The 26,334-nt window shown below is 36.2% G+C and overlaps 4 protein-coding genes across 8 annotated transcripts in view; all 4 read left to right on the top strand.

Moving 5' to 3' along the window:
- The first annotated feature begins 3,938 nt into the window (after positions 1-3,938).
- Positions 3,939-7,382, top strand: HOXA7 (homeobox A7). Of its 3 annotated transcripts, XM_030202419.1 has the most exons (3): positions 3,939-4,771; positions 5,120-5,325; positions 5,725-5,781. In XM_030202419.1, the coding sequence occupies exons 1-2, from the start codon at positions 4,396-4,398 to the stop codon at positions 5,287-5,289; spliced, it is 546 nt and encodes a 181-aa protein (XP_030058279.1). In that variant the 5' UTR covers positions 3,939-4,395; the 3' UTR covers positions 5,290-5,325; positions 5,725-5,781. The 3 variants fall into 3 exon arrangements, with proteins under 3 accessions (XP_030058279.1, XP_030058276.1, XP_030058271.1); XM_030202416.1 differs by lacking the exon at positions 5,120-5,325 and having other exon boundaries at positions 5,725-7,382; XM_030202411.1 differs by lacking the exon at positions 5,120-5,325 and having other exon boundaries at positions 3,939-4,777; positions 5,725-7,382.
- A 1,085-nt stretch (positions 7,383-8,467) lies between these two features.
- Positions 8,468-26,334, top strand: part of HOXA3 (homeobox A3) — a 50,157-nt gene continuing 32,290 nt past the window's right edge. The window contains exons 1-2 of one of the 3 annotated variants that reach the window (XM_030202327.1): positions 8,473-8,550; positions 19,968-20,058. The gene's annotated coding sequence lies outside the window, so the exon portion shown is untranslated. Of the gene's footprint in view, positions 8,551-19,967; positions 20,059-26,334 lie in introns of all 3 variants that reach the window. The other 2 variants (XM_030202317.1, XM_030202344.1) reach the window with 2 other exon arrangements.
- HOXA6 (homeobox A6) lies at positions 12,734-14,871 on the top strand. The gene is made up of 2 exons (XM_030202404.1): positions 12,734-13,611; positions 14,591-14,871. Exons 1-2 carry the CDS (start codon positions 13,176-13,178, stop codon positions 14,848-14,850), a joined length of 696 nt encoding a protein of 231 aa, XP_030058264.1. The 5' UTR covers positions 12,734-13,175; the 3' UTR covers positions 14,851-14,871.
- On the top strand, positions 14,894-19,139 carry HOXA5 (homeobox A5). The gene is made up of 2 exons (XM_030202386.1): positions 14,894-17,418; positions 18,151-19,139. The coding sequence occupies exons 1-2, from the start codon at positions 16,812-16,814 to the stop codon at positions 18,396-18,398; spliced, it is 855 nt and encodes a 284-aa protein (XP_030058246.1). The 5' UTR covers positions 14,894-16,811; the 3' UTR covers positions 18,399-19,139.

Below are 26,334 nucleotides of genomic sequence, written 5' to 3'. Positions count from 1 at the left end.
TTTGTTTTGTCTGGCTGCTTCAGATAATGCTGGTGTCCGGAAATAGCTTTTATTGGCCTTCCTCTTCTTCAGTGCATTCTAGAAACTTAACTTTTATCTTTTAATGAATTCTCAGTAAGTAAAATTGGCAACTCCTTTATGTGTGCAACTATTTACTAGATGCAGAACCTATATACTTATTTGCTGCAAAATGCAAATTGCACTGGCAAATTTACTTATATTTATCATGTAATTGCCGAAAAGGAACAGCAGATGGCAGTATTATTCCATGGAAAGATCTTCAAATCGCTCCTGTAGTCCAATATGGGATTGCTGGAGGCTCCTAAAATGTCGATTTTAGGATTGCTGGAGGCACCTAAAATGTCGATTTTTGGACCATATCCAATTTTTAAATTATAGATCTGTTTTTCAACAGAGTCGTTGTTTTATACATTAGTGTGATACGCCATTGAAAAATACTTTTCCAGAATGTTAAGTACAGCAAATCCGCAGCTAACAGAGACAATTTTCTCTTTAGAGTAAACGGTGTAGAATATTTTCAATATACCGCTAACACTTTGAGGTTAGCTTTTGGTGTTTAATTTCAATATTATTAGATTATTACAGTGTAGCTGTATTTAAGAATATTAACCAGCAAATTATATTTTCTCACGTTGATTTTACATACCGAAAATTCGTTTTGTTTGATTGATCGAATCACAATGTTAAGGACAATAATACGAACAATTCTGAATAGCATCCATGTTTCTGTAGTCGAAATTTTGCAAACACGTGATCAATTATGTTGATCTTTAATGAAACAGAAATAAAAGTAAGCATGTTTGTGGATGTATCGCCCTGAGATTTCTAGAGCTATATACAAACTAGAAAATGTTTACTGGCAGTGAAATTCTTGAGTAGTTTTCCTTTGTTAGATGTATACACGTTAACCATTGCTCTGCTCTCAAGAATAATGCCAGGCCCATTCAAACATTGGTAACTTTATTAATTTAACAGTCAAGTGGCCTAAGAAAATTCTACATCTCAGTTCTAAAATACAAAATAAATTTTACTTGCCCATATTTTAGGTTTTTACTCACTATAAACCAGTAGTTTTATTTTCGTATTAGAGACTAGTTGCAATATTTTTCCTTAGTAGCCATAAACGTGTCTTTGTGTGGTGTGACTATACTATATTTAATAGGCCTTTTTTCCCCCCCAAAAAAAAGAGAGAGAGAGGGGGAGGGTGAAAGGAAACGCAAGAACTATATAGATTATGTATGTAGTACGAGGTGTTGCTTTTAAGTCATATTTTTCAAGTAAGGCAATAAGCTCTATAAACAAGATAGGCAATTATGTATTGGTTAATGTGACCGAGCAGTGCATCTGTCTTTAATCTGAATGTTAAATGTTTAAACCTTGGGCAGATTAAGCAGCATAATTCATATTTTTGAACAAAAAAAATCTCATAGCCTAATCTCTTCTCTCTCTCTCCCCCCCCCTCCCCCTCCTAAGTGTTGGCAGTTTTTTGGCTTGGCTTATTTTCAGAGTTAAACATTTAATGGAAGAGAAAATCAAGTCTGCCCACATTTCTGGTAGGAGTGTTTTTATCTCAGATATCCAATTCTTGGAATGTTTTGCGGCTACCACTTTGAAGTATGCTGTTCTTGCTAAATCAGTTTCTAGTTAATAAGCAGACATTCCCAGTGCTTTTATTTCATTTACATCTGAAATGTAGGTGATCATTTCTTATTTTACCGTGGATGTACTTTGCAATGGAATTTGTCATAGCCATAATAAAAAAAATAAATGTGAAAAAGAAAAATTCAGAAATAGGTACATTTTATAAAACATAAAAAGTTGATAGGCTAATTTTTTTTTTAACATTACAAATATTTCAGGATAACGAACATTTAAAAATTACACCTAGATATCTCAGCGGTGTGCTTCTTCTTCTTTCTTAATTTTTATGCAATTGCAAAAATATTACTAGACTTAACATATTACTGTGTCTAAACAGGGGCAATAATATTTCCCACAGACCTATGGTTTTAATAGAGGCTATTTTTCATGAAATGATCTGTTTTATTAGTTTTTTTGCCCATAGAAAGGAAAGGCTGAATTTAGGATTTCTTTCAGAAGCATAAGCAAGCCCAATAAGACTTACAGGGTTCTATTAGTGAAACATCTACTGTTTTCACAAGGTAAGCAATTCTAAAATGCTTGCTTTTAAAATCGCATTTTCAGTTTGAGAGCAAATGGATACAATCCGTGCAAAGATTATTTCCTCACAGAGGTGGAAATGTCAATTAATGCATTTTTAGAAACCAGGAAAACAAATAAACAATAATTAGTAAAGCTACAGAAAATATCCCAAATGAGGAACACTTGTTTGTTTACATAGCTGAAAAGTTGTGAAATGTGTACCTATCGCACCGTGAGTCCCTCATCTCGGTACTGGTTTCTATTAGAAATACTTGAAGTCTAGACATCGGTTCTGGTTTTTTTTTTTTGTTTCTTATAGAATCCTTGGTGTATTGTCACCGTGAAGTGCAATTTATAGGTCTAATCCTTCTCTAATTCAACCTCTTTGGCCTTCTCGAGCATCGTTTTCCCCCCGTTGTTATTCATTTAGCTTCTAGACTTTTTATTTCTTAAGGAAAAGTTCATTTCTTGGAATTCTATATATATATATTTTGTCAAACGTGGCATAATTCGAAAGGCAAGGAAGGAAATCCCAGTTACTGTAGACTTAAAGTTAACTTAGAAACACAGACCTGACTTTGTTGAAAGCGGCAGTATTAGTCCTATTTCAAATTTACAATTATTAGTTTGCAGAGCCCCAGCCGTGGCATTTATCTGTAGTTTCCCAGTTTAGAGAAAAACACATCACTTACATTTTAATATCAATCCTTGCAATATAGCTCCTGCAGATGTTGATTTCTGAATCATTCTAAAGTGGGTTTCTATTTTCAAACGTGAATATAAAAAACCGTGAAAAATACGGTACCAGATTCAAGCTGAAATGGTGAGAAGTTCTTTGTACACAGGGAACTAAAGTCTATAATTGACGGTAGAATTTCCGGGGCAATTCTATTGTAATTCTTCCAGTTTATGATGTGCAATAGAGTAGGGCAGTAAAAGCTGCCTTAACCAGAATTCTGTGTCTGAAGGAAGCGGTCATTTTACGATACGTTTAGAGGAAGGGACTGTACAACTACCTCAATGGGAAGCCTTAGCCTTTCTTTATGCTGAAATGCCCTGGTGTTTGCAGATGAAGAAATATTTTCTATACCCAGTCTATCATCTCAAGGTAGAGATAGAGAGGTATGTGCAAAAACACCAAACAGTGAGTCTAGAATTCACATGAAGTCAAACATCAAGCGTGTCTTCAGAGCCAGATTTAATTTAGTGAAATGCACAGTACCGTTAAACTTATTTATTGAAAACTATTCACAAAAAAATCTAAATGTATCATTATCTTGTTAAAGTGCTGTTAATTTAGATTAATAAAGCTTTTTCATAGACAAAATAGAGTTTATTTTGCATGCAAATAGTGTGAACAAAATACACATGCTTTATTTTGATCTTGAATTTATTTATCTAGAGCATCTTCCAGCTTGACAGATAACGTACAGAAAAAAAGGAAATTAGATTTTTTTTTCCGAAGGAGATTTCAAAGGAGAGACAGAAAAGATTGAGCTCTGTGTGGCAATAATTGAACATATTTTGCACAATTTGTTAACTCGTATTAAATGATAACTAGACGAAACCACTTCTAGCAATCCTTTGATTGGATCAGCCTCTGACTTTCACTGTAGTACCCTGTTGTTTACCATGTCCGAGTATCCCTGCTGCCTCGGTAGCAATTTAAATCTTTAAACAGAATAACAAATAAAGGAATAATTCCTGCGTAGCTTGACGTGTTTAATATCAGGGCTAGAAAGGAGGAAGAAGAGAGGCTAAAGCCAGACAAGAGACACGATATAGTGAAACTAAAATGTATGCAATAATAACAGAAGTAAAGACGTTTCAGGTAAAAATAAGAATTGCCGTCTTAAGCTTTCACGCAGCTGAAAAATGAATCAAGTTATCTACTTACTACACTTCACAAAAAGCATACAGATAACAAAAGCAGGTCCAGAAATGAAAGTATTTTAGCTATGCTAGACATGTATGTTTTGCTCTTCTTGCCTTTACATTACAGGACACTGTGAGACTCCCTGATCTATACCACCTGTGATGCCGGAGGAGATTGGATGATCCTGGTCATATGGTTGATCACGTGCAGGAGGCAGCTCAGTCCAAAAGAAAATGGGGTTTGGTGTAAATCTGGGGGTGTAATGTTATCATATATCACGCTACCTCGTAAAACCGACACTGAAGCCTACCGGACAACAAATCACAGGTCAAAATATGAGTTCTTCGTATTATGTGAATGCTCTTTTCAGCAAATATACGACCGGGGCTTCTCTATTCCAAAATGCAGAGCCTACTTCATGTTCTTTTGCTACCAACTCTCAAAGAACCGGCTATGGACCAGGCACTAATGCTTTCCCATCCTCCATGCCTGGCTTGTACAATGTGAACAGTACAATATATCAAAATCCGTTTTCATCTGGATACAGTCTTGCTTCAGATGCGTACAACCTGCATTGTTCCACTTTTGATCAGAACATTCCAGTCCTCTGCAATGATGTAACTAAATCCAGCTGTGAGAAATCGGATGAAACAAACCTGCACACCCAAGCTGAGAGCAATTTCCGGATATACCCCTGGATGAGGTCTTCAGGTATGGGTAAGCTAGAGGGCAAAATCTATGGCAGTCAGGCAAATATGTGGCCAGAATTACTGTCAGTGCAGCCTTTATGGTTTTAATTATAGCAGAGGCGCCATTGCGTAGAAAGCCCGTGGCATTGTATGTAAATGAGCATCATAAAACTTTTTATAGCCCAATTAATGGGTTCTGTCCTCGTAAATTTATTTAACTCCGTTTGCTTTTGGAAATGTAACCGTGTTTGTTTATTTTTAAGTTCTCATATTTTAAACAAGAAGTATTAAGAAGTGCCTTTCTGATTCTTAACGTACAACACTATCCAGTGTACCTGTGATAAACTGCAGCATAATATTATCTTCCTAGAAACAAGAGAACAAAAAAAGGAGAAAGTGACAGCGAAACAGCGAGAAGAGAAGGAGAGATACACAGGCAGGGGGGAAAAAAAGCAGAAGAGAAATATGAAATTCAGTGAACGAAGAAATGTGACTGTGAATGGAAAATATTGTTTATTTTCTATGAACGCTACTTTGTAATTAAATTTTTGAATATTTAGAGGGGGCGAAGATCAGGTAACATTCTGAATTGTAATATTATGTATATTATTTTCAGTATAAAAAGGCCATGGGGCAAACACGCCTTAAGGAAAAAAAATGCAGATTTTTTAAAAGTTCAAAATAGAATACAAAATCGCTAAATTGCTTCCCCGGGGAAACTCAGACTACTTTTGTACATTGTTAAAATTATGTGCAGTATGAAGCCCATAGTCTCGACCAGTCTGACATCTTGACTGGCATATGACAAGGTGCTCTTAATTTCCTCTTCATGTCTTTCAGAATGTTTTCATAATTCACAAATAAGCTGGGTGACTTATCTCAACAAATAAATAAAATAAAATGAGAGAGAGGGGGGGGGGGGGGAAGAGTGTAATAGTGGAATTGTAATAGGTGTAAATGTTTGTATGTTTCTAGGTCCAGACAGGAAACGGGGTCGACAGACTTATACCCGCTATCAGACCCTGGAGCTGGAGAAGGAATTCCATTTTAACCGCTATCTAACTCGCAGGCGGAGAATAGAGATCGCTCATGCCCTGTGTCTCACAGAGAGGCAGATCAAAATCTGGTTTCAGAACAGGAGGATGAAGTGGAAAAAGGAGCACAAGGAAGAGAGCAGCAGCAGCAACAGCAGCCTCCCTTCTACCAGTGAAGACACAACAACAACAACAGCAGCAGCAGCAGCTGGAGAAAAAGTTGAGGAAGAAGAATAATTTCCTATCTAAAGAAGCAATTTGTGTTATCATGTATGCACGTGACAGTTGTCTGGTTAAAGATGCTTATAAAGGACTGTTCTTGTAAGATAATCTATTCATTTTAATAAATCTATAGATAATTTCAAATGGACATTACAGATTCCAGAAGCATAGTTTTCCCACACAGTACTTCACAGCTACCTAAATATGTATTGTACAGCTTTATAATAATTTTCAGTTTAAAAAGTCCTTTCCCCTTTTCAATTTCCAAAGTGTTTGTTTTTGTGAGTGAGAGAACTACTAATTGCACAAAAAAAAATATGTACAACTTCATATTTAACTACCTACCACAAATAATCTTTAGACTCAAGGGTAAGTGCATTAGGGTTACCTAAACTACCTAAAAACTTGAAGAAATACATTTAGATTCATGTTTAGTTTTTACCTTTTGTTAGGCCTAAAAATAGCATTTTGCTGTAAATATAATACAACACCAATTAGAAAAAGCTGCCTATGAAAATAATAATAAAAATAAAAAAAATACTGATACATTGATGTGTACTACCTAATTTACCAAACTACCTAATTCTTGTTTCATCTACCTACCTGATTTAGGATACTGTATTTGAACAACCTAAAAAGATAGCATACTCTTGTACATTACTTAGGGCTTTTAGAAATGGAGCAGATTTCAATAGCTTTAGTCTATTCGATATCCAGAATGCTGAATTTATAAGAGTTTAATTATCTCAGAAATCCTATAGAAGATACCAGAGACTGGTTATTATAAGTCTTTTGTTTTAAGCTTTTATCATTATTCTTCAAAATAAAAGCTACTGTTTTGAAGAACAATTCGGCCGAATTTACTACTTTTCCCAAATATGTTCTGCCCGCTTCTTCTTCTAAATCTTTACCTTTATTGCAAAAATTGCAAACACTTTACTATTTCATCGCTTTTGAAAGCTGAGATAGAATCAAACTCTGAATACCGTATTTGGTAATAACACTAATTTTACTACAATAATAAATGCTGTGTACCCGATTTTTTCTCATTTATTTTATGGTGAACTTAAATTGCCAGATCATCATTGATAAGAAAGTATGTAATAAATTTGCTAATATTGTAGCATGATCTATTGTAAAAAAAAATAAAAAATCTATAAATCCATCTTGAAGGTTTGACTAAAAATATTCATAAATTGTATGTTACAATGTGTTTTGATGTGTTCATTGTGAACATTTGATATCTCGTGTGATGTTGTAACGTGTAGGGGTGGAAAATTAAATATGTTAACTTTGCTTAAATGATACGGTGTCCAAGTATCATCCGTTGTAAAGTGCATTTTCTGTCACACAGAAAATAAATATCATGCTGATTGACCATGAGTTGTGTTTGTTTATTATGAAATTGTCCAGAAAGAGAAAACGCCACAATAGTTGTTCAGAAATTATAATACATGTAACGAAACATGAATATTCCACCTTCATACGGAAAAATCCCAATAATTTATATTTTAAAATATAGATGAAATCTTTGCCCTTTTAGACTATAATGCCAGATAATTAGTTTTATGACACTGTAGAAAAATAAACCTTAAAATAGAAGGTGCATCCTTCATTCACAATAGAGGCATTTTTATACATTCATGTTATGAAGTCATATACATCTGTACAGTTCAGGAATGTTTTAAAATAGACATGATATAATCAGAACCAACTAAGCGACCCAACTGTATTTTTAAGGGATCGCTTGATACATATAGATTTAATAAATAAGAAGTTAGAAAAAAAAAATCAAAATTGCCATATTTTGCAATACAATAATTATATAATTAAAGCATATCGAGCTTTAGTAAAATGAAACTAATATTGGTACACGAGATAGGCTATAAAAAAAATGAGGAGTCTGCTATGCTGGCGCCAGGGCCGCCACACAACTCCCATTGTTTCTAATGCACTAATTAGAAATTTAGTAAAATGAGCACAAAAGTAGGTCTGTGAAAAAGTCTAACGCAGCTTCTTGGGTAAGATGGCGCCTAAGACCTGCCCCTTCTTAGTGATGAGAAAAAGGCCATAAATCCGTTGTTGTTTATGAAAATTTACAACTTTGCAATACAACTTTATGAGTTGTTCGGTTTTTCCATTGGCCGCTGTCGGTCATGTGGATGGTAACCGTGAACATGAACTTTTTTATAATTTCCCTTGCGAGAATAGAGCTGCATTCTTTTGCCCAGCTCCGTCCTGCTTCGGATCTCTCTGGCTTGCAACCCCCCATTTCATTTGTTCTTTGTAAGGCAAATCGTGAACGAAGTATATGGAGATTCAGCAAAAGCAAACGTTTAGAGCAAAGGTCCTGGACAGCAATTTCCAATTCCTCCGTTGGAAGGTGTGGCAGATTGGATTCAAAACACTGGAGTGGCAGATTTTCAACTTGCAGCCTGGCTAATTTCCTGCTTCTTCTGGCACCAAAAGGAGGGCGATTCGTCTCCTGTGCAGCCAAAGCGACAGCTGTCAGAGTAGCAGGGCTCCTGTGAGTCAGAACCTAAAGGTGAGAAACGTATACACCACAGACATATTAAAAAATATATATTTAGTGTCATTTCGAAAAATTCATATTGCTGTTCTCGAACGGTTTCCTTTAACATTTAAGCAAAGCGAAAAGATGATCATTGCAATGCAAACGTTAATAATTTCTGTGTTAATAATATATATCTAGCGCTTTCTTTCGGCAAATCTGAAAACTGTTTATATAATCTAAGAAAAACCATTTCTTGCTTCACATGTACTTTCCACAGTGTATATTTTTCCTTCTCTAGTGATGCTTCCAACATAGGATTTAAAATGTTTTGTTTCTGGAGGGGAAACGGGTCAATGCTATTTTGATATGCTTAACATATCTAATTTGAATTTATTCGTATCACTTTAAAAATACAGGGGGAAATTGGTTTTAGAAGAAAATGTTGGACTACAAAGAAATAATCTATATTGCATTATTTACTTCTTAATTCATTATTGCTTTTCCCACCTGACAATGCTATATAGCTCTGTGTTTAACCAAATAACATAACTGAATGCCTGAGTTTTATCTCATTATCTAGATAAAAACAACTGTATGCAGTTATTACGAAATACATTTGCGTGCTAGTTAATAGATGTCTGCATACCTGCGTACATATATACATACAGTACGGTACGGTGTGGATCATTTGGAAAATAACCAATTGTTTTGCCTGTTCGAAAACATTGCATTTTTTTGCCAAATGGTTGATTCCTTAATAAGGTCTAGCGATTTTATTTTTAACAATGAAACTTGAGTTATTAGTTCCTAGTTGGATGGTGCTAGGTTAATAGATACTTAAAAATTTCTTGCATTAATTAAAACAAATGCCAAACTAAAATAAAAAATGAAAAGAATAGAAAAAAACTTAAACGATTAACAGACATTTTGTTTTTTTGGAAAGCTTGCATCAGTTGTGTGTAATTTTAGAAGATCAAGGTTTCTCATTTTATTGTCATATTCCGTAAAACTCGTCAGTGGATTATTTGCTTCCATAATATTTTGATATGCTATACTGTTATTAAGAATGAGCTATAAGTGTTTCAGTTGTTAAGATCAGCATTGTTTGTGTTTTCTTGGCCGATAAAGAATTACGTTTGTATTGCATTGCAGTATCTGCTTGATTGCAGCTGCAGTGAGTGTGTGGTTATTTATTGCGGTTAGTGAATGCCCTGTGCTGCCACTGTGTGGTGGGAATAGGTAGTGTAGCGTGTATTCCAAGAGAGCCAGAGGTGAGGGGAGGGGGGGGGGGGGGCGTTGGGGAGGCACATTCATAGGCAATAGACTGCGTGCAGCTTACTAGCTTGTATTGCACTGTTAACAGTCTTTGACAAATTAAGTCTACTCAAATGAAATTGTTGTAAATCAGTCTTTTTGTATTATCCATCTATTTATTTATCTCCTATCTACCTGCATTAGACTGGAAGAACTGATTAGCGAAGTATGGAGAGAAAAGGTTAAATCAACGCTGATTTAGGAAACACGAATCAGTGTATACATCCACCTAGCCTATTCTGAATGTTTTGATTATTAGAAATGTGTTGAATATTTTATTTTTATAATGCAAATGAAAATAGAGAGAACCTGTCGATAACATGAAAGAGAAAAAAATTAAAACGAGAGATTAACCTTTTTAAAACCTGTGTTATGATGAAAGGCTTGCTACTTATAAATGATCTAGAGGGTGAGGGAGCAATACATCGTTTTGGTGACTTGCTAGATACAAGGCTTACCTCATTTTCTGATGCTAGTTCGTGAAGTGAGTGAAAAGTTAAACGATTTATTCGGAAAGACTCCTTTTACAAAGACTTAGCAAGCGAAACTCTGGTTACATTATCAGTCAATAATAAGCAATTACTAACCACTGCAATTAAACCCAAGACTAAACTGCTTTACTAAATCATTTGTAGTGAAAAACGTTATTGGCAAATGTAATTAAAAAGAACACAGAAATCCAAATTCAGCATATTAAAAACAGTACAGCAAATCACAGTTGAAGTGAGTTTTTTTTTTCTCCTGCTGCTGTTCTTCAACTGTTGGGAACTACCAAAAAGGTGTTAGGAAATATTTAAGATTTTGCTTTTTTCCTTCTAGCGCAAAGGACATTATATTTACACTTAATATAATACATACAAGATTTTCTTTTTTTAGATTTGTAATTTTCGCCTACCTAAGGAATAGAGACAAGGAAAAGTATAAATAATTAGGAATACTGTATATATAGCATTTCTCACATGAAACACACATAGGATTTAATTCATGTATCTCTGACGATGAAAAAAAATAATAATCTGGTACCCCCAATGGAATTTCTTTGGAGACGAGAACTGAATTCCTCAAAGAACATTTTTTTCCGCTGGGTATTTATTTATTTATTTTATTTATTGTACTTGTATCCCACATTTCCCCACCTATTTGCAGGCTCAATGTGGCTTACAAAGACCTGTTATGGCATCACCATTACAGGGTACAGAAATACAATTGGTGTTACAAATATGTTAAGAGTAGCAAGGCTAACAAGTCGAATACATTTATTTAATTCTCCCTGTAGTTGTTCCCAAGAGCAGACCAGAGCAAGATTTGTTTTTGTTTTTTTGCATTAAATTTAGGACATCTATGTGTGTTGCCCCAAATTTATCTGATTTCTCTCAATTCCAATGAAATTTTTAAACTTTATCATGGGCCCTAGTTGTCGGATATCTGTGGACAGAAAAGGGGACAACTCATTAGTATACCTGGCCTTTCGACTTTACTTATTAATAGTTGCCAATAAACCTGTTGTAGGTTATACCTGTTCATTTAATACTCTTGCGATTACTTTTTGAAACCACTTATATGAAGAAAGAACTATAGCTCTCCTAAGCTAATGACAAATGCATTAAGCAGGTCTAGTGTGGGGTCACTTGTATGAGGGATTTGTAAGAAAATCATTGAATCGAGCAGTTTAACTGATCTTTTTCAGACCTTTGGAAGGTAAATTCTTACCTTAGAGTTTCTTAATTCAGAGTCTGTAGTGACCTTATAATGAGCCCTAGTCCTTTTTAAATACTTTATTTAACATCATATAAATCCATGTGGTGTCAGGCAATTAGGTAATTGCAAAATTGCAAAAAGAGTTCGTAATAAATATGACGTACTTAAAAGCTGCTGTAAGCTGTCCAGTAGGTGTATATTTCTCATTACTGATATTACATAGCCTAACTTTCAAAGGAGCAGTTCAGGTATCAATAGCCTTTAAACTATAAAAGTTTGAAGAACCTATTGTTTTTTTTTTTTAATCTAATAAACTGTACAATTGAGAGAAAACATGTTTTAAATAGTTCATTCGGTATTATCGTAAGTGCTGGCCAAGTTTTATTTCTTCCTCCAAAGGAAATCTGTCATATAAAAGAGAATTACCTTAGTTTTTTTTATGTTTGTTTATTTTTTTTTTGGTAATTTAAGTTATTAAAGGAGACAAAATTGCAACATTTATTATCAACCTCAAAGAAGAGCAATATTCAGGACATAGATGCGGGTAGTGATGTTTTCTTTCGATAAAATCAGCTATCCCGGTTGCTTATAGTTGAACAAATCTGATAGTTTAACACGCGGTTTGATAGCAGTAGTATTTAAATGTGTAAATTCTTTAGTTCTCATGGCAAGACTTTAAGAACGTGAAACGCAACCCCATTGTGAAAACTTTTTTTTTTTAACGGCATGAGAAGATTATTTTGGTGATCTGCTCTCTCCCTCTCTCTCTTTCTCAGACCCCCACCCCCCAAAAAAGAAGAACCCTGGATATTGTGTTTTTCAGTGATTCATAATATTGCAGTAATTTCACTGTAGGGGTTTTGTAATATTTGGAAGATTGTCTGTCTGAAGATCTGATATTTGATAAAATGTGCACCTGAATACGAAAGCATTTTTTTAATTCCAAAATATCGTTTCCTGTTTATTAGAATGAATGAATTAAAGTAAACCCTTGACAAGAGTTTAGTGGTATCATAATATCTTTGTACATTCAGGGTTTATCTAATAAAACTGTGGACGCCATCACGTCACTGCATGCCTGAATCCAGTTTCTGCAGCTCAGATCTCCAAGTTTCAGCTTCCCAGGAAATGCCAGTCCGCATTTTCTGAACAGAAACATATACCAAAACAGTTTCTCTTTAAGTCAGAGGGGCTGCCTACAAACAGAGATCATCTGTTCTGCTTCCTGGTTCTGCAGATTTGTCTCCACTTGTCTGACTTCTGCACTGTCCTGCTTTGCTAGAAGACAGTCAAGTCATCCGCCCAATGTTACCCGGGATCAAAAAGGGAGCTGGTTCTGTCCTGGTATATGACAGGCACCAATCTCCTAACACAAACGTAGTGCTCAACTCCCTCTGAGTAGGTGAGGGCCAGGTTATGGAACGCTCTGGTTGTTTGTAACTTTGCTGCCTGAGTCCCTGGATCCCAGGGGAGCTTTCTCTAAGACTCCTCTCTATTGGCCAGTGAGGGATCAGCTGGTTATATTTGCTGCTGTCGCTTTTGGCGCTCGGCCATCCAGAAACAAACCAGTTCGATGACTACTAATAGTTATAGCCAGATGTACTAATACACAACAAATCACAGTACTAGAGAGTGGAGAGCAAATGAGTTCGTATTTTGTGAATAGCACTTTCTCTGGGAGCCTGCCTAATGGTCAGGATTCCTTCCTCGGACAAATCCCCCTTTATCCAGCTGGATATGATGCTTTGAGGCATTTGCCAGCTTCATATGGGACATCAAGCCTCCCGGACAAGTCTTATACCTCACCTTGCTTCTATCAACAGTCCAATGCAGTTATTGCTTGTAACCGAAGCTCTTATGATTACGGGACTTCTTGCTTCTATTCAGAAAAGGACATAAGCAGCGCTTCTCCATCCAGCAGTGGTAAGCAGAGGGGTCAGGGTGACTATCTGCACTTTTCTCCCGATCAGCAATACAAACCCGACAGTATGCAGAGCAAGATTTTAAATGACGAAGTCAACGACCGGAAATACACTAATCCTGTTTTTCCCTGGATGCAGCGGATGAACTCCTGTGCTGGTAAGTCTTTTCAATGCAACAAAAAGTTGAACTGCAAGGGACTTGGAAACTGCTAAAGGGCTGAGGGAAAGGGCTGCTCTTCCTGGAAATTGCTTAGACTTGACAATAGTCCATATAGCCTTAAGTTGAACAAACAACTAAGCCCCTTACTAACAGTAAAGTTATTCAGCAGTGACTTGCAACAAGCTTAGTCAACCCACCCCTAACCTTAATTCCAACTAACACCATCTTATTAAAACCATTGGCTCTTAAAGTTGATGGAGCCGTCGAATCTGACATGAGTATTAGAGATCCAGTGTATTTTAAAGAAAATATATTATAATTATTGGATTATACTGGTTTATTACAAACTGGTGTAAAATAGTACCACACGTAAGATGAAACAATGCGCAGCTGGTCTAAGTGTGTGGTTTTAGTCCAACAGCTACAAATTTCAAACAAGTCATTTGCATGCATGAAGTTGCTCAGAGTAGTCTTGTATTTTTGAATGAGGCAATGCTCTTTAATCAAACTTTTGAAAAATGCCGTCTAGCCCTTCACACGAAAAGCAAAACGTTGAGTAGAAAACTTCTGTATTCTTAGCGTAGAGTTTACCCTTGCACTTTTCTCTGCACTTTTTTTTTTTAAGTAAGTAATATTAACATTCCAAAGACACTGGACTTAAATTTTGTTTGGTTATGGACAGTTTATTTATCTACAATGATCATGATGGTTTGAAAACCTTATAACATGTATATTGTATTACAACCCATACATAGTTGCAAGTTAGACTTGGGCTAACAAATATCTCTATAATCCACCACCTTATTCGCTGCATTTAAAGAAACAAACAAGCAAAAACTTTATCGGGGTTTCCATGGCCTTAGCCAAGTGTCCCAGCTAGAAGCAGTTAATTTAACAAATGTTTATACTAATTCTAAACTACAGAACAAGCTATTAGGCCCTATTTAACCCGGTCTTTATGGCTCTGCTTCTACAGGTACAGTATATGGAACACATGGGAGACGAGGAAGGCAAACATACACCAGGTACCAAACACTAGAGCTGGAAAAAGAATTTCATTTCAACAGATACTTAACCAGAAGACGACGGATTGAGATTGCGAACGCACTGTGCCTAACTGAGCGACAGATTAAAATATGGTTTCAAAATAGGAGAATGAAGTGGAAAAAGGAGAACAAACTCATAAATTCCTCACAGCCCAGCAGTGAAGAAACAGAAGAAAAGGCAGGGGAGTAGAATTATGCTTAATAAAATGTACCGGGCCTTGTGTTCCTTATTAGCTTCCCCTTTTGTGTATATTTTGCTACTACCACGCAGTAGGTTATCACATTCTGTTGATTTGTAAAGGTTTTGTCAAAATATGAACATTTGCAATTAACTGTAAATTTCTAGGAAAAAGTACATAGTTTACATATCTGTAGTGTATATATTAGGTTAATACGCATAGTTAGTGTAAGTGTAGGGTATTTCAGAAATGCATAACTGTTAATAGTACTTTAATTTGGCTATGAACGTATGTGTTCCATATGGATAAACAGATTGATGAGTAACAAGCCAGGAACTGCAAAAGCTTATATGTGTGATAGATTTGTGGAAATTAATATTTCCACGTCTTTATTTCTAATTAACTCTCAGCATTGTCTGAATATTCATTCTATTTGGCATCAGATGCTCCATTAGTGTGTACCAAAAGTATGAGTAAATAATAGCATCAAGACCAAGGAGACTGATTTTATGTTTTTGATGTACACATAAAATCTCATTATTAATCCTCGATATGGAGAATAATATTATTGGATTAACAAAATATGTTGAAATAACATCCATGCAACCAAACTGTAACATGGAAGGTAGTAGTAAAAAAAAAAAAAAGAGGCAAGTTTCAAATATCGACAAAACAATCCTCTCTCCCTAGTCTACAGGCTCTAATTTTGGGTTTTATTTCTACTAACTACAGGATATATAGAAAATCTAGGCGCTGCAATTCTTCTGGTTTTAAAGAACCCCGTATTTGAAAAACGTTCTTCCCCTTTATGTCTTCGGACAACATGTTGTAGAAAATAAAATGTTAAGCACTCTTTTTTGCCACTCATAATAAAAGATCCATTAGTCTAAATTTCAGATCGTGGGCGTCTTTTTGCCCAAGAATCCTTAATATTTTACTATGCTTCTATTAAGCAGACGAAATTAAGGAATATGAATATGAAAACACGTGTATTTCTTGCTTTGCTCACAAAATAAATTCAACAGCAATGTTTACACTATATACGAATGTATACGTAGTATGAAAAGATATCTTTTGAAGGTATGTAGCTTGATAGATAGATATGAAACATAGAGCTCTAGTAATTTATGTTTTAAAATTTGAAAATAGTGCACTCCATGCTAGACCTAAAAGCTATACTTAAAAACAGAAATGCAGCTCGTTCTTAAAATGATATCTTTGCAATGGAACCGTCAGAATAGAGACTTAAAAATGAAGCTAAGATTGCCGGCTCTTTGGGACCATTTCCGTCTATAATTCATAAAATTGATATCACCTAATTATAAGAAAGAATTTCATTTCGGTTTAACATTATATCCCGAATGAAAAGGAGAAAAAAAAGATAAGGAAGAAAGATATTTAGAGAGACAGGTGGGGTTGGGGAGGGGGAGAGAGAGAAAAGCGATTCCTATAAATACAAAAAGCATATTTTTCTTCAGATTTTCTCCTTTAGTGCTGGTTTAGTGACCGGTGGTTGCTATAGCCGTAGATTTGGTACACGCTAATGGAACTTGTGCGAGAAATGCAATAATTTTTCTGTAATGGGCTGTAACCTCAGTTCGACCCCAGCCCTGCAGACCTTAGAAAAGAAAAAGCATGAAAATCTGACTTGTCTCCAGACGGTGGCGCAAGAGTCCAACTGAAATTCAACAGCTGGAGCGGGGACGCGCTTGTATGCGCGCACCCGCGTATAACATCCACCCAACTCCCCCATTAGTGCATGAGTTTACCTCTAGAGGTCATCAGGCAGGATTTACGACTGGACAACAAAAGCACGTGATTTGAAGTCGTACCCCATATTTGGGTGCCTACGTAGGAGGGAACCAAGTACATGTCCCAGTCATTTCCATAATTCATCATAAATTGTGCAAGGGTGCTATAGACGCACAAAACGACCAAGAGCCACAAATCAAGCACACATATCAAAAAACAAATGAGCTCTTATTTTGTAAACTCATTTTGCGGTCGCTATCCAAATGGCCCGGACTACCAGTTACATAATTATGGAGATCATAGCACCGTGAGCGAGCAATACAGGGATTCTGCAAACATGCATTCCAGCAGGTACGGCTATGGTTACAATGGCATGGATCTCAGCGTTGGACGCTCAGCTTCCAACCGCTTTGGTGCCAATGAGAGAGCTCGAAATTACCAGTCCAATTCAACCTCTGCCCCGACCGAGCCCAGGTATAATCAACCTGCGACGTCTTCTCATTCGCCTGCTCCACCTGACCCTCCTCTGCCCTGCACTGCCTTGGCCAACCCGCCTGTCAGCGATACTCGTCAGGGGCTGAAAAACTCCATAGCCAACTCCAGCAGCACTTCGTCCAATTCCAGCAGCACCAGTAGCAGCCACAACAGCACCAGCCACAGCAATGCTTCTCACATAAACAGAGAGGGAGTTGGCACGACGTCGTCTGGTCCCGAAGATGACACCCCAGCAAGCAGCGACCAGGCGAGTTCACAGAACGGCCAAGGCACAGCTCCAGCAGCACAGCCCCAAATCTACCCCTGGATGAGAAAACTGCACATAAGTCATGGTAAAGCAAAGCCGCTTTTGTTTTCTTTGCAGAGAAGTCGAATTAGGATTAAGTTAGAAATTATAGAGTTGACAGGAAAAGATTTAACCAGGGCATTCGAATAGCTAGACTTTGGTAAGATACTGTGAAGTGAAAGTGTGAGAAAGTCAAAATTTAAAGCCTGCAGAGTCACCAGGGCAGAAGAGAAAATCATGCAGATATTTTAAATGGGAGCTTTGTTTCCCCAAGGATGGCCAGAGTTGTTACTATGTGCTGTATATGAAAAAGACTAGCTCAAAATAGATTGCTATTTTTTAAAACAGTAGCAAAATATTAATCTCAGTACCAATCTTTGAACAATCTGTGCATGACTGTGCATGCCGCAGCTCATGAAGTAACTTAAAAAAAAAACGTTCACCCCAGAGGCATTCTTGTGGGAAAAATATTAATCACCTTATTTCTGAGGCACAAGTCCTCTCTAATCTTAAAAACACCTTTCATTTTAAAGTGTTATAGCATATCCTGGCAAAACCCATGAACAGAATATGAAAACAAGTAGATGCTTTTAGGAATACAGTGGATCAGCTGAAAATGATAATCTAAATTATTTTGTAGGAAAGGCACTAGCTAGCAGCTAAGTAAGTCTTCTTAACATAAAATAATACTAGGAGGTCGCTAACGGTCTGTATACACTGTTGGGCTGGCTCTTGCAACACAAGAGAAAGTCTCAAGCCATTCACTTTTCTTTTGCAGACATGGGGGGACCAGAAGGGAAAAGGGCTCGGACAGCTTACACCCGGTACCAGACCCTGGAGCTGGAAAAGGAATTTCACTTCAATAGATACCTGACCCGCAGAAGAAGGATTGAAATAGCACATGCTCTTTGCCTCTCAGAGAGACAAATTAAGATCTGGTTCCAAAACAGGAGGATGAAGTGGAAAAAGGATAATAAACTGAAAAGCATGAGCATGGCAGCTGCAGGAGGCGCTTTTCGCCCTTAGTTATTTGATTAATTAAAAGTACTGAGAAGTATGATAGCCGAACCTGCATAACGTCAATACTAAGGTGACTTTCTGAAACTTTCTTGTGTTACTTCTGTGAAGAGACCGTGTCCTTGTTACTCTATTCCATTTAAACAAAAAAATCACGAGCCTGCGTATTCTCCTTATTTCGCCTGTATAAGTAGATCGGCTTTCATGTAAATTTCTTTTGTCTTGAATCGCTTTGTCTTGACAAGTAGATGTTTTAACTTATTTATATATGAAGAAAACTGTGTTACTTGAAGTAACTGTTTAGTACAAATGTTATGTGTTGCACTTGATGTGCTGAACTGTATATGTGTGAAAATGTTTTTTTTTTGTCCGAATAGCTCCAAGCTGTCAAACATATTTTCATCCAGACTACCTATAATTCCTGTTTAATTAATGCTGTTGTAGAAGTGAACTGTTGAAATGCAACTGATTTTGTACTATGTGTAGTAAATAGTGTGAACCTGTGACGAGAACTGTGATCCCAAGCAGTATATTCTTGCTGTGCCTTTTGTATGACTCTTTGCACGAACTCCTAGAAGTGGCTCTTTTAAGGCAGCTTCAGTGATGTATGTTTTTATTTTTTTGTGTGTGTGCACAAAGTGAAAAAAAAGTATATAGTCAAAGCCTGGCTGTTTAAGCTAAATGTGATCAGCTTTTTTTGTATTTGTTTTTTTTTTTAAATATATATATATATAAAAGAGAAAACTGACTGGAAACAAACAAAAATAAACTTTCTATTGTTATTTCTCCTGGTTTTCTTCATCCACATTTCTGAGATGTTCTTTTCCCACTTTCAGTTTACCTGGCTTAGAATGCTTTGGTTTACACTCCAGTTGGTAAGCATTAGAACTTACCCGGTATCAATCTTTTAAACAACAAATATGGTCACTGGTTTGTACAGCATATTAAAGTCTGCGCCATAAAAAAAGGTTACTTATTGCCTATGCAGTGGCAAAAACTTTAGACGGCTATTTCATTAGAGGGTTGGTTACAGTACATTACAAAGATCACCCTTTTCACTCTTAAATAATCTTTAGGCTTTACCTTAAGCATTTTACCGGATTATTTCACCAAGGATCATTCCTTCTAAGCAGTTAGAAGTCTGCTATCCATTTTTTATGCCTTTTATCAACTTATAAAGATTAGGGGTTTGTTTTCCTACGGTTAGTTTTATACAGATGTAGTATTACTTACCCTTCCATTGCTTGGATGGCTAACTCTTCTTAGCTTCTAAGAGCAAGTAAAGGTTTGCTCATTTACTGAGAGCTTACATGGATGTCTTCCCAAAAGTTATAAAACAGTAAACTTTATAAGCCCTCGTTCCGGCTATATGACATTTGGGTGCCAAATGAATAGGGTTTTGTCTATGAATTAGATCGTAAAATCATCCATAGCACAGACAGATAGGCTCACGGGCTATAAAATGTCACGTGGTGCCATTAAAGTAAGTTTTATGGTTTTGGGGAGTTGACATCCAACATTATATACCACATAACATATAATCTCCCTGACGCTGGACTTCACTTGGCTGTTTTGCAGGCTACCTGTGCTTTCTGGTTATTGAAATGGTCAGTTTTAAGTACAGAACTATCTAAACCATAAGTGTGAAAGTGCCTTCTTCCAAGTTAAGGTAAGTTCTGTTCACACCTAACTTAAAGTTGGTTTCCTACCTGAAGGCACCACTTAGACTCTAACTTTTATGACTGTCAAGATACTTCAGAAAAGCTGAGGGAGCCAGTCAGGACCTGGCTTTCCATAATAAAACTTACTATTCAAACAACTACTAGTTACAGTAAATGGATTTTAGAAACCAAAAGTGAGAACAATATCTGATTTTGGCAAACATTTGATTTTAGAGGCCTAACTTTAACGACTGACCATAGCAGAAGTCAATCATTTCCTCTGCTCGGCATTCTTTTCACTTGCAAAAATTCAGTTTACCTTTGCTATGCTACTGAATGCATAATTCTTTAAGAGCATCATTGCTTATATTTGGTTTTATAGAGCAGAAGACTATCTTTTGTAGCATACAATGATTGTGAAGGTTCTTGTAAGACAATGTTGTATGGATATTTTTGGAAGGCTCTGTCCATCAACCCTATTCTGTCCTACATCAAACATGTAAACGAGCCATACTGTACTTTATCTTTATTTTCCCCCATCTTGTGTAGTGTAGATACTCTGTGGTAAATGAAAATATGTTTTTAAGGTGTACTGTGGAAAACCTGGATGGCAGTGTAGTAGATTGCCACATTTTCTTTTAAGGCAAACTTGCTAAGAACTGTAAAAGAATATACTTTAGCATGGCCTTCTAATAATGTAAATTGTGAGGTAGGGTGTGGGGCATGGTTTAAAGCAGATGTTAAAGAATTCAATCGATATTCTGATACTGCCTGACAATTGCTGGACAGGCCCCATCTGCATGTTTACTTCAACATTCTTTTCATGTAAGTAGACTGTTCTCACCAAAGTGTGATTGCCAAGCAATAAACTTTATGGCCGGATTTCACTTTAGTGTTTGAAGAATGGGTAAGAGGAAATTCTTTCTTTCCTTTCTCCTTTCCTTTCCCAGTGGTTTTTCTTCTTTTTTTTTTTTTTTATTGGGCTGGCTTTTGAAGTTATCTGCCTACCTAATGAAAAACTCACTCTTGCTGGTCTGTAGTGTAATTCGTTTTATGCTCTTAGATAGTTTACAGTGAAATTAGGCTTTATAATATATCATAAACTTCTAATTTAAAAGACGAGTAGGATGGATGGTTAATAGAAGATTTCAGAAACTCTTTCCTAGTCCCCTTTTAGCACACCATTGAGCACTAACAATGTGATATCTAAGATTAAAAGACGGATCTCTAAATAACAGAAAGGCACTTTTCACCACTTGTGTAAAGTTTATTCTTATAGAGTGTTTATTAAAGAAAATGACAATACTACTACAGGTTAATTTATCCATGTTGACATTATGTAATGATGTGTGGATAACATTTAAGGTGCCTAGTTTTAGACTTGCATATTTTAAAATAATTTTTCTATGTCGTGGATGACAGTAAAATCTTGAAAAGGCTTGCTCTTAGGCTAAGCAACAAAAGCTCCCTTTACATAAACAAACCTTGGTAAGTAAAAGCATGCTTCGGAGAAGTTAGTAATCTACAACCAGACATACTTTAAATTCTAAGCCAAATAGATAGCAATGAAAAGTGAATGGAAAATACTTACAATCTATGTCCAAAACGTATCACAATTCTATAACTCTACATTTGCATGCGTTATCTAAGCACTCCCTTTTGTATTTTTAACAAAATTCAAATAAAGGGACAGAATGCTAAAATTATTCAGAGTTCAGAAATGCATATTTTCACAAACTTTGTTGATAGAATACCTATTGCATAACAAATCTTTAGATTCTCATATATGATGTAGTTTTCTTAACATGTTCACAAGAAAACATCTGTTGGCAAAGCAAACTCATTTTCTTAATATCAGCTATCAAATATACCAAAATATTTTCTTGCAATTTCAGTTCAATGATATTTGATCAGGTACAATAATTTCAAGAGATTTGGGTGCAGATTCATGCTGCAGAACACAAGACTAAATGAGAGAGAGAGAGAGAGAGAGGGAGAGAGAGAGAGAGAGAGAGAGAGAGAGAGAGAGAGAGAGAGAGAGAGAGAGAGAGAGAGAGAGAGAGAGAGAGAGAGAGAGAGAGAGAGAGAGAGAGAGAGAGAGAGAGAGAGAGAGAGAGAGAGAGAGAGATGTGGTGGGTATTCAGAAAGATTTTGGTGACCTGGGGTTGACCGCATTACCCACTAGTGGCTAGGTTTTTATCAATATTTCATTTGTGGCAGCTTAAAGATATAACAGCTCCATCACCCTAAACTGAATATTTTTTGTTCATGTAAAATATACTTTCATAAGCTTTAATGTAACTGCATTTGGATTTGAGGAGGGGGGGGGGGTGCCTAGAATTTCATCTTATGTCTATCAGTTTTATCTAATGAAAGTATTTGTTTCATTACTTTTTCAGAAAACATTTTAATATGCTTTTTGAAAGTGCAGCTAGCTATTTTTGAGAGAAACAGTCCCCAACATTAAGCACAGACATTAAGAGAAAAGATGGTTTTGTTCCTTTGACATAAAATACTTTTAAAAGAAAATGATTTCCTAAGACCATCAGGTGTTTCTTGGTACACATTTTCTAAGTTCTGTCTGCTTTAATTCTACAATTTGTAAGTGCTGTGTAATTTCATAAGCTATTTAATCCAAAGTGAACTGAATGGCTTGCCCCAGAGTTTACTAAACCTCAGAACATGTAAAATATTCTCCAATATATCTGAGGTGAGATTTTGGCTCTGTTAGTTAGTAGTGACTAAACTGACCTTATGAGCGTGAATAAGAAGCTTCTTATCTTGGTTTGCACACTGTCCTTCAGGTGTCCAGAATGAAATTATTGTCTATATTCTCACATGTAAAATAGAGTGCACAAAAACTACTTAAAAGAAGTATTAGTATATTCTATGTAATTCAGTCGTGAAGACAATGTTCCGGGTAATCTATTAAAATAATTGTTTCTGATATAACTAACATAATTTACTCATCTAAAGCCGGTAACTTTTCCAAAGCAAGTAAAAATGTAGCAAGGCCATGTAATAATGCATTTGCTATGTTGTTTTTGTAGTCTTAATTTATATGAGAAAATATAAGCATTTCCCAAAACAGTCCTATTGCATCAATATTTGGGATTGGAAATCTAGATATTCGGTTCCTGGATCTGAAGTATACTCCATTGAAAAACATACATTAAATAAAAATAAAACTTAAAAATTTATATTATATCCCTTTCAAAAACAAGCCATGTGATTTTTTAGTTTGGTCCCAATTTTATTTTAAAGTGAAGAAAATCTAATTGGTTGAAATAACCATTAGTTAGTTACTATTATATATATAATATAATATAACATAATATAATATAACACAGTTCCCTGGACTTCCTCAGCTTATTGTGTATAGAGTAAATTGTCCTATGCACAATTATGAAGTGGTTCTGTTTTTGTAAATAATATATGTTGTGAAGGTTATTGAGCAATTATTGCAATTTTGTAAAACAGTCCTTGCTTGAGGTGGTCTGTCAAAAGCATAACAAATGATAGCTCTCGCAGTTCACTGCCAGGTTAAGTAAATGCAGAACAGATAAATCTGCAGACCCTACGAATCACCAGCAGAGCTCGCTTTAGACCAAGTTCAGAGTCAACTCGTTTGCTTTGAGAATCCTCCACAAACAATTTGAGTTATCATTACATTATAAAGTAAAGTATCAAACGTGCAAATATTTACCAGCACGGTACTAGAGTTGCCACATTTCAGTGCTCAAAATACTTTCGCTTTTAATGCACATAACTCACCCTTTTTCAAAGGCAAATATTTTCAAGCAGCATCTTTGACTTAATGTTTCTTTCCAACGCTGAGAATGCAGTTTGAAAACTGAATTAACATCATTTGCAAATACGAAAAATAAAGTCCCCTTTCCTTTTCAGAACATAACTAGAAACTTGGTGAACTCCAGAACCACAGAGAAAAACAGTGCAACTTCTTGGTCTAAAAGAAGAGGGCAAAGCATATGTATATCTTTGTGGTTAGGGCGTTTCAACCGCAGGTCAAAAAGTTGAGGGTCAAAAGTTTACATTTTGCACCACACTTAGTCATCTGCCCAGACACGGTTTGATGTCAATGTTATAGTCGAGATCTTGACTATCAGCACAAAAGATAAAATAGCCTTGAGTTACGCGTGTATCATGGTTTGGACTCCAGGTGAACTCTAGCGGTTGACTGACCTCAATTACTGACGAAAGGATAGAAAATTCCTCTTTTCAAGACCAGTACAAGTTGTATTTTATCTTGAAATATCAGCAACGTTCAATTTGAATATTTTAGCCCAGATGCAATAAATACACTAGTACATGTTTTACAAACTACCCACGTGTAACTAAAACGATGCATTTGGTAGAGTTTAATTTCCTAGTATTTAATTTAACCGTATTTTCATTATTCAGCCTTTCCTTATTAGAATTTTTCGAACCCCCTCCCCTCCCCCCAATATAACTAGGGCTACAGGGAACACTCTTCAATGTGAGACGATTTTTGCTGAATAAAGTATTGACGTCATTTTTGTTTGCACAATTTTCTCAACACATATTTCTGTGGTATACAGAAATAAGATAGTGAACAATACAGATTCGAAATTTTGCTGTCGTTATGGCAAGAGGCGGAAATCGACATCTGAAACGCTACAGGAAAGCAAGCCTATAGCAAAGGAAAATATGTTTAGAAATGTTTAAACTAATCAATAGAATTCCAATTATGAAGTCCATTCTATTTATAATAGTGGTATTCCCATGCTCAGATTCAGGGCTTTGCTGTGTATGCTAATTTTGTAGTTTCAGTGAATAAACTTTGGAAAGAAGACGTTCGGTTTGGATCTGCTGTTTCGGTCGCCATACCAAAATAATATTTAAGTAGGCTTTCGCTATGCTTTTAGGAAAGTGATAACTTCGACTGTTTAATAACATCTGTGTAGAGAGATACAGGGAAGGGTGGAAAGAGTGGAGCTTCGTTATTTCGCTTGTAGGAGAATGAATTTCTTGCTGTGGATCAGGCCAGAAATATGTGTGAGCAACATAGGCTGTCTTGAAAATGTCAACTTCCATCTGATAAATTAAACATATGGAGAAAGTGTAGTTCTCTATACCTAAGCAATTCACTGGTGCTAAATACCAGGTGTGTGTGTGTATTGGGGGGGGGGGGGTGAATGTGTGTCTACACACGCAGAATTTCTTTTAAAATTATTTTAAGACAGTATTAAGGCCCTATTTACTCTTGGCCTACTTGTACTTGAAAATATATTCTGCAAACGTTTTGAATAAATTAGTGGCTTATGTAAAACCTTTACCCCTTCAATACACGACCTAGCTTCTTTCACGGAATACTTGATTGCCTCAGCATTTCCAGTCATATAAAATACAATGCTTTCTCCTTGAATCTAATGTTTCAGCTTGTGCTATACAAAACCCTAAAGAACGATTTTATTCCTCAGCTAGCAGTTAGCCAGACTTGTGTCTTTATGGAACAGAGAACATAATGGACAGAAACAGATCACAGACCACACAGAACTTCTTAAAAAGAGCCAAATGGGTTAAGGTGTCTTATGCGTGCTTTTGGTTGAGAGAAAGAAAATAATTACAGTTTATATGGTCGATAGCGCTTACATTTTCCTTCGATTTTCCCCTCTTAATTTTCTCTCACGTTGTGACCTGGGCAAAGCGCCCTGCTGTCTAAAAGACACTGTGTAGAGACCTTTTAGAAAAACTAAGTCCAAGGCCGAGGTGAATTTCAGGTCACCGCGTCTACCGAATATGAAAATGTCGCCTGGTGAACGGCACGCCTTGTTATTTAACAAAGACTGTCAATGTGTAAGATTAATAAGAAAGAAAATGCACACGGTGTCACTTCTCGGTCACGTTGCAGCTTGGGTTGGGGATGGCATTCAAGGGGAAAAACTGTTTCAGACATACTCAGAACAGTTTTAACTCGATTCCAAGGACCCCGCAACCTGCTCCTCTCTTTAGTCTTTCTCCACTGGTGTGGTATGGTGTTAGGGCAAACTTTGAAACGTTATCCCAAATTATTTGTTAATTTCGCATTGTCATTTAAGTTTATCCATCCAAGTGGGGACTACTACATATGTGCTTGTGTTTTTTTTTTTGGGGGGGGGGGGGTGAGGGGGAAGGGAGACGTTAATGCACTAACTGGGTCCACATGATTTGGTATCTAATTGGTGCTTGAAGATTAGCTACTTTACTGCCAAACGCCATCATTTCACTGAGCTACATGCAATCCATCTTTGGACAGTTTCAGC

This window comes from Microcaecilia unicolor, chromosome 1 (assembly GCF_901765095.1).
Source record: "Microcaecilia unicolor chromosome 1, aMicUni1.1, whole genome shotgun sequence".
Lineage (NCBI taxonomy): Eukaryota > Metazoa > Chordata > Amphibia > Gymnophiona > Siphonopidae > Microcaecilia > Microcaecilia unicolor.
Note: the sequence above shows the minus strand (reverse complement) of the source record. Positions and strands in the feature narration are given on the sequence as shown.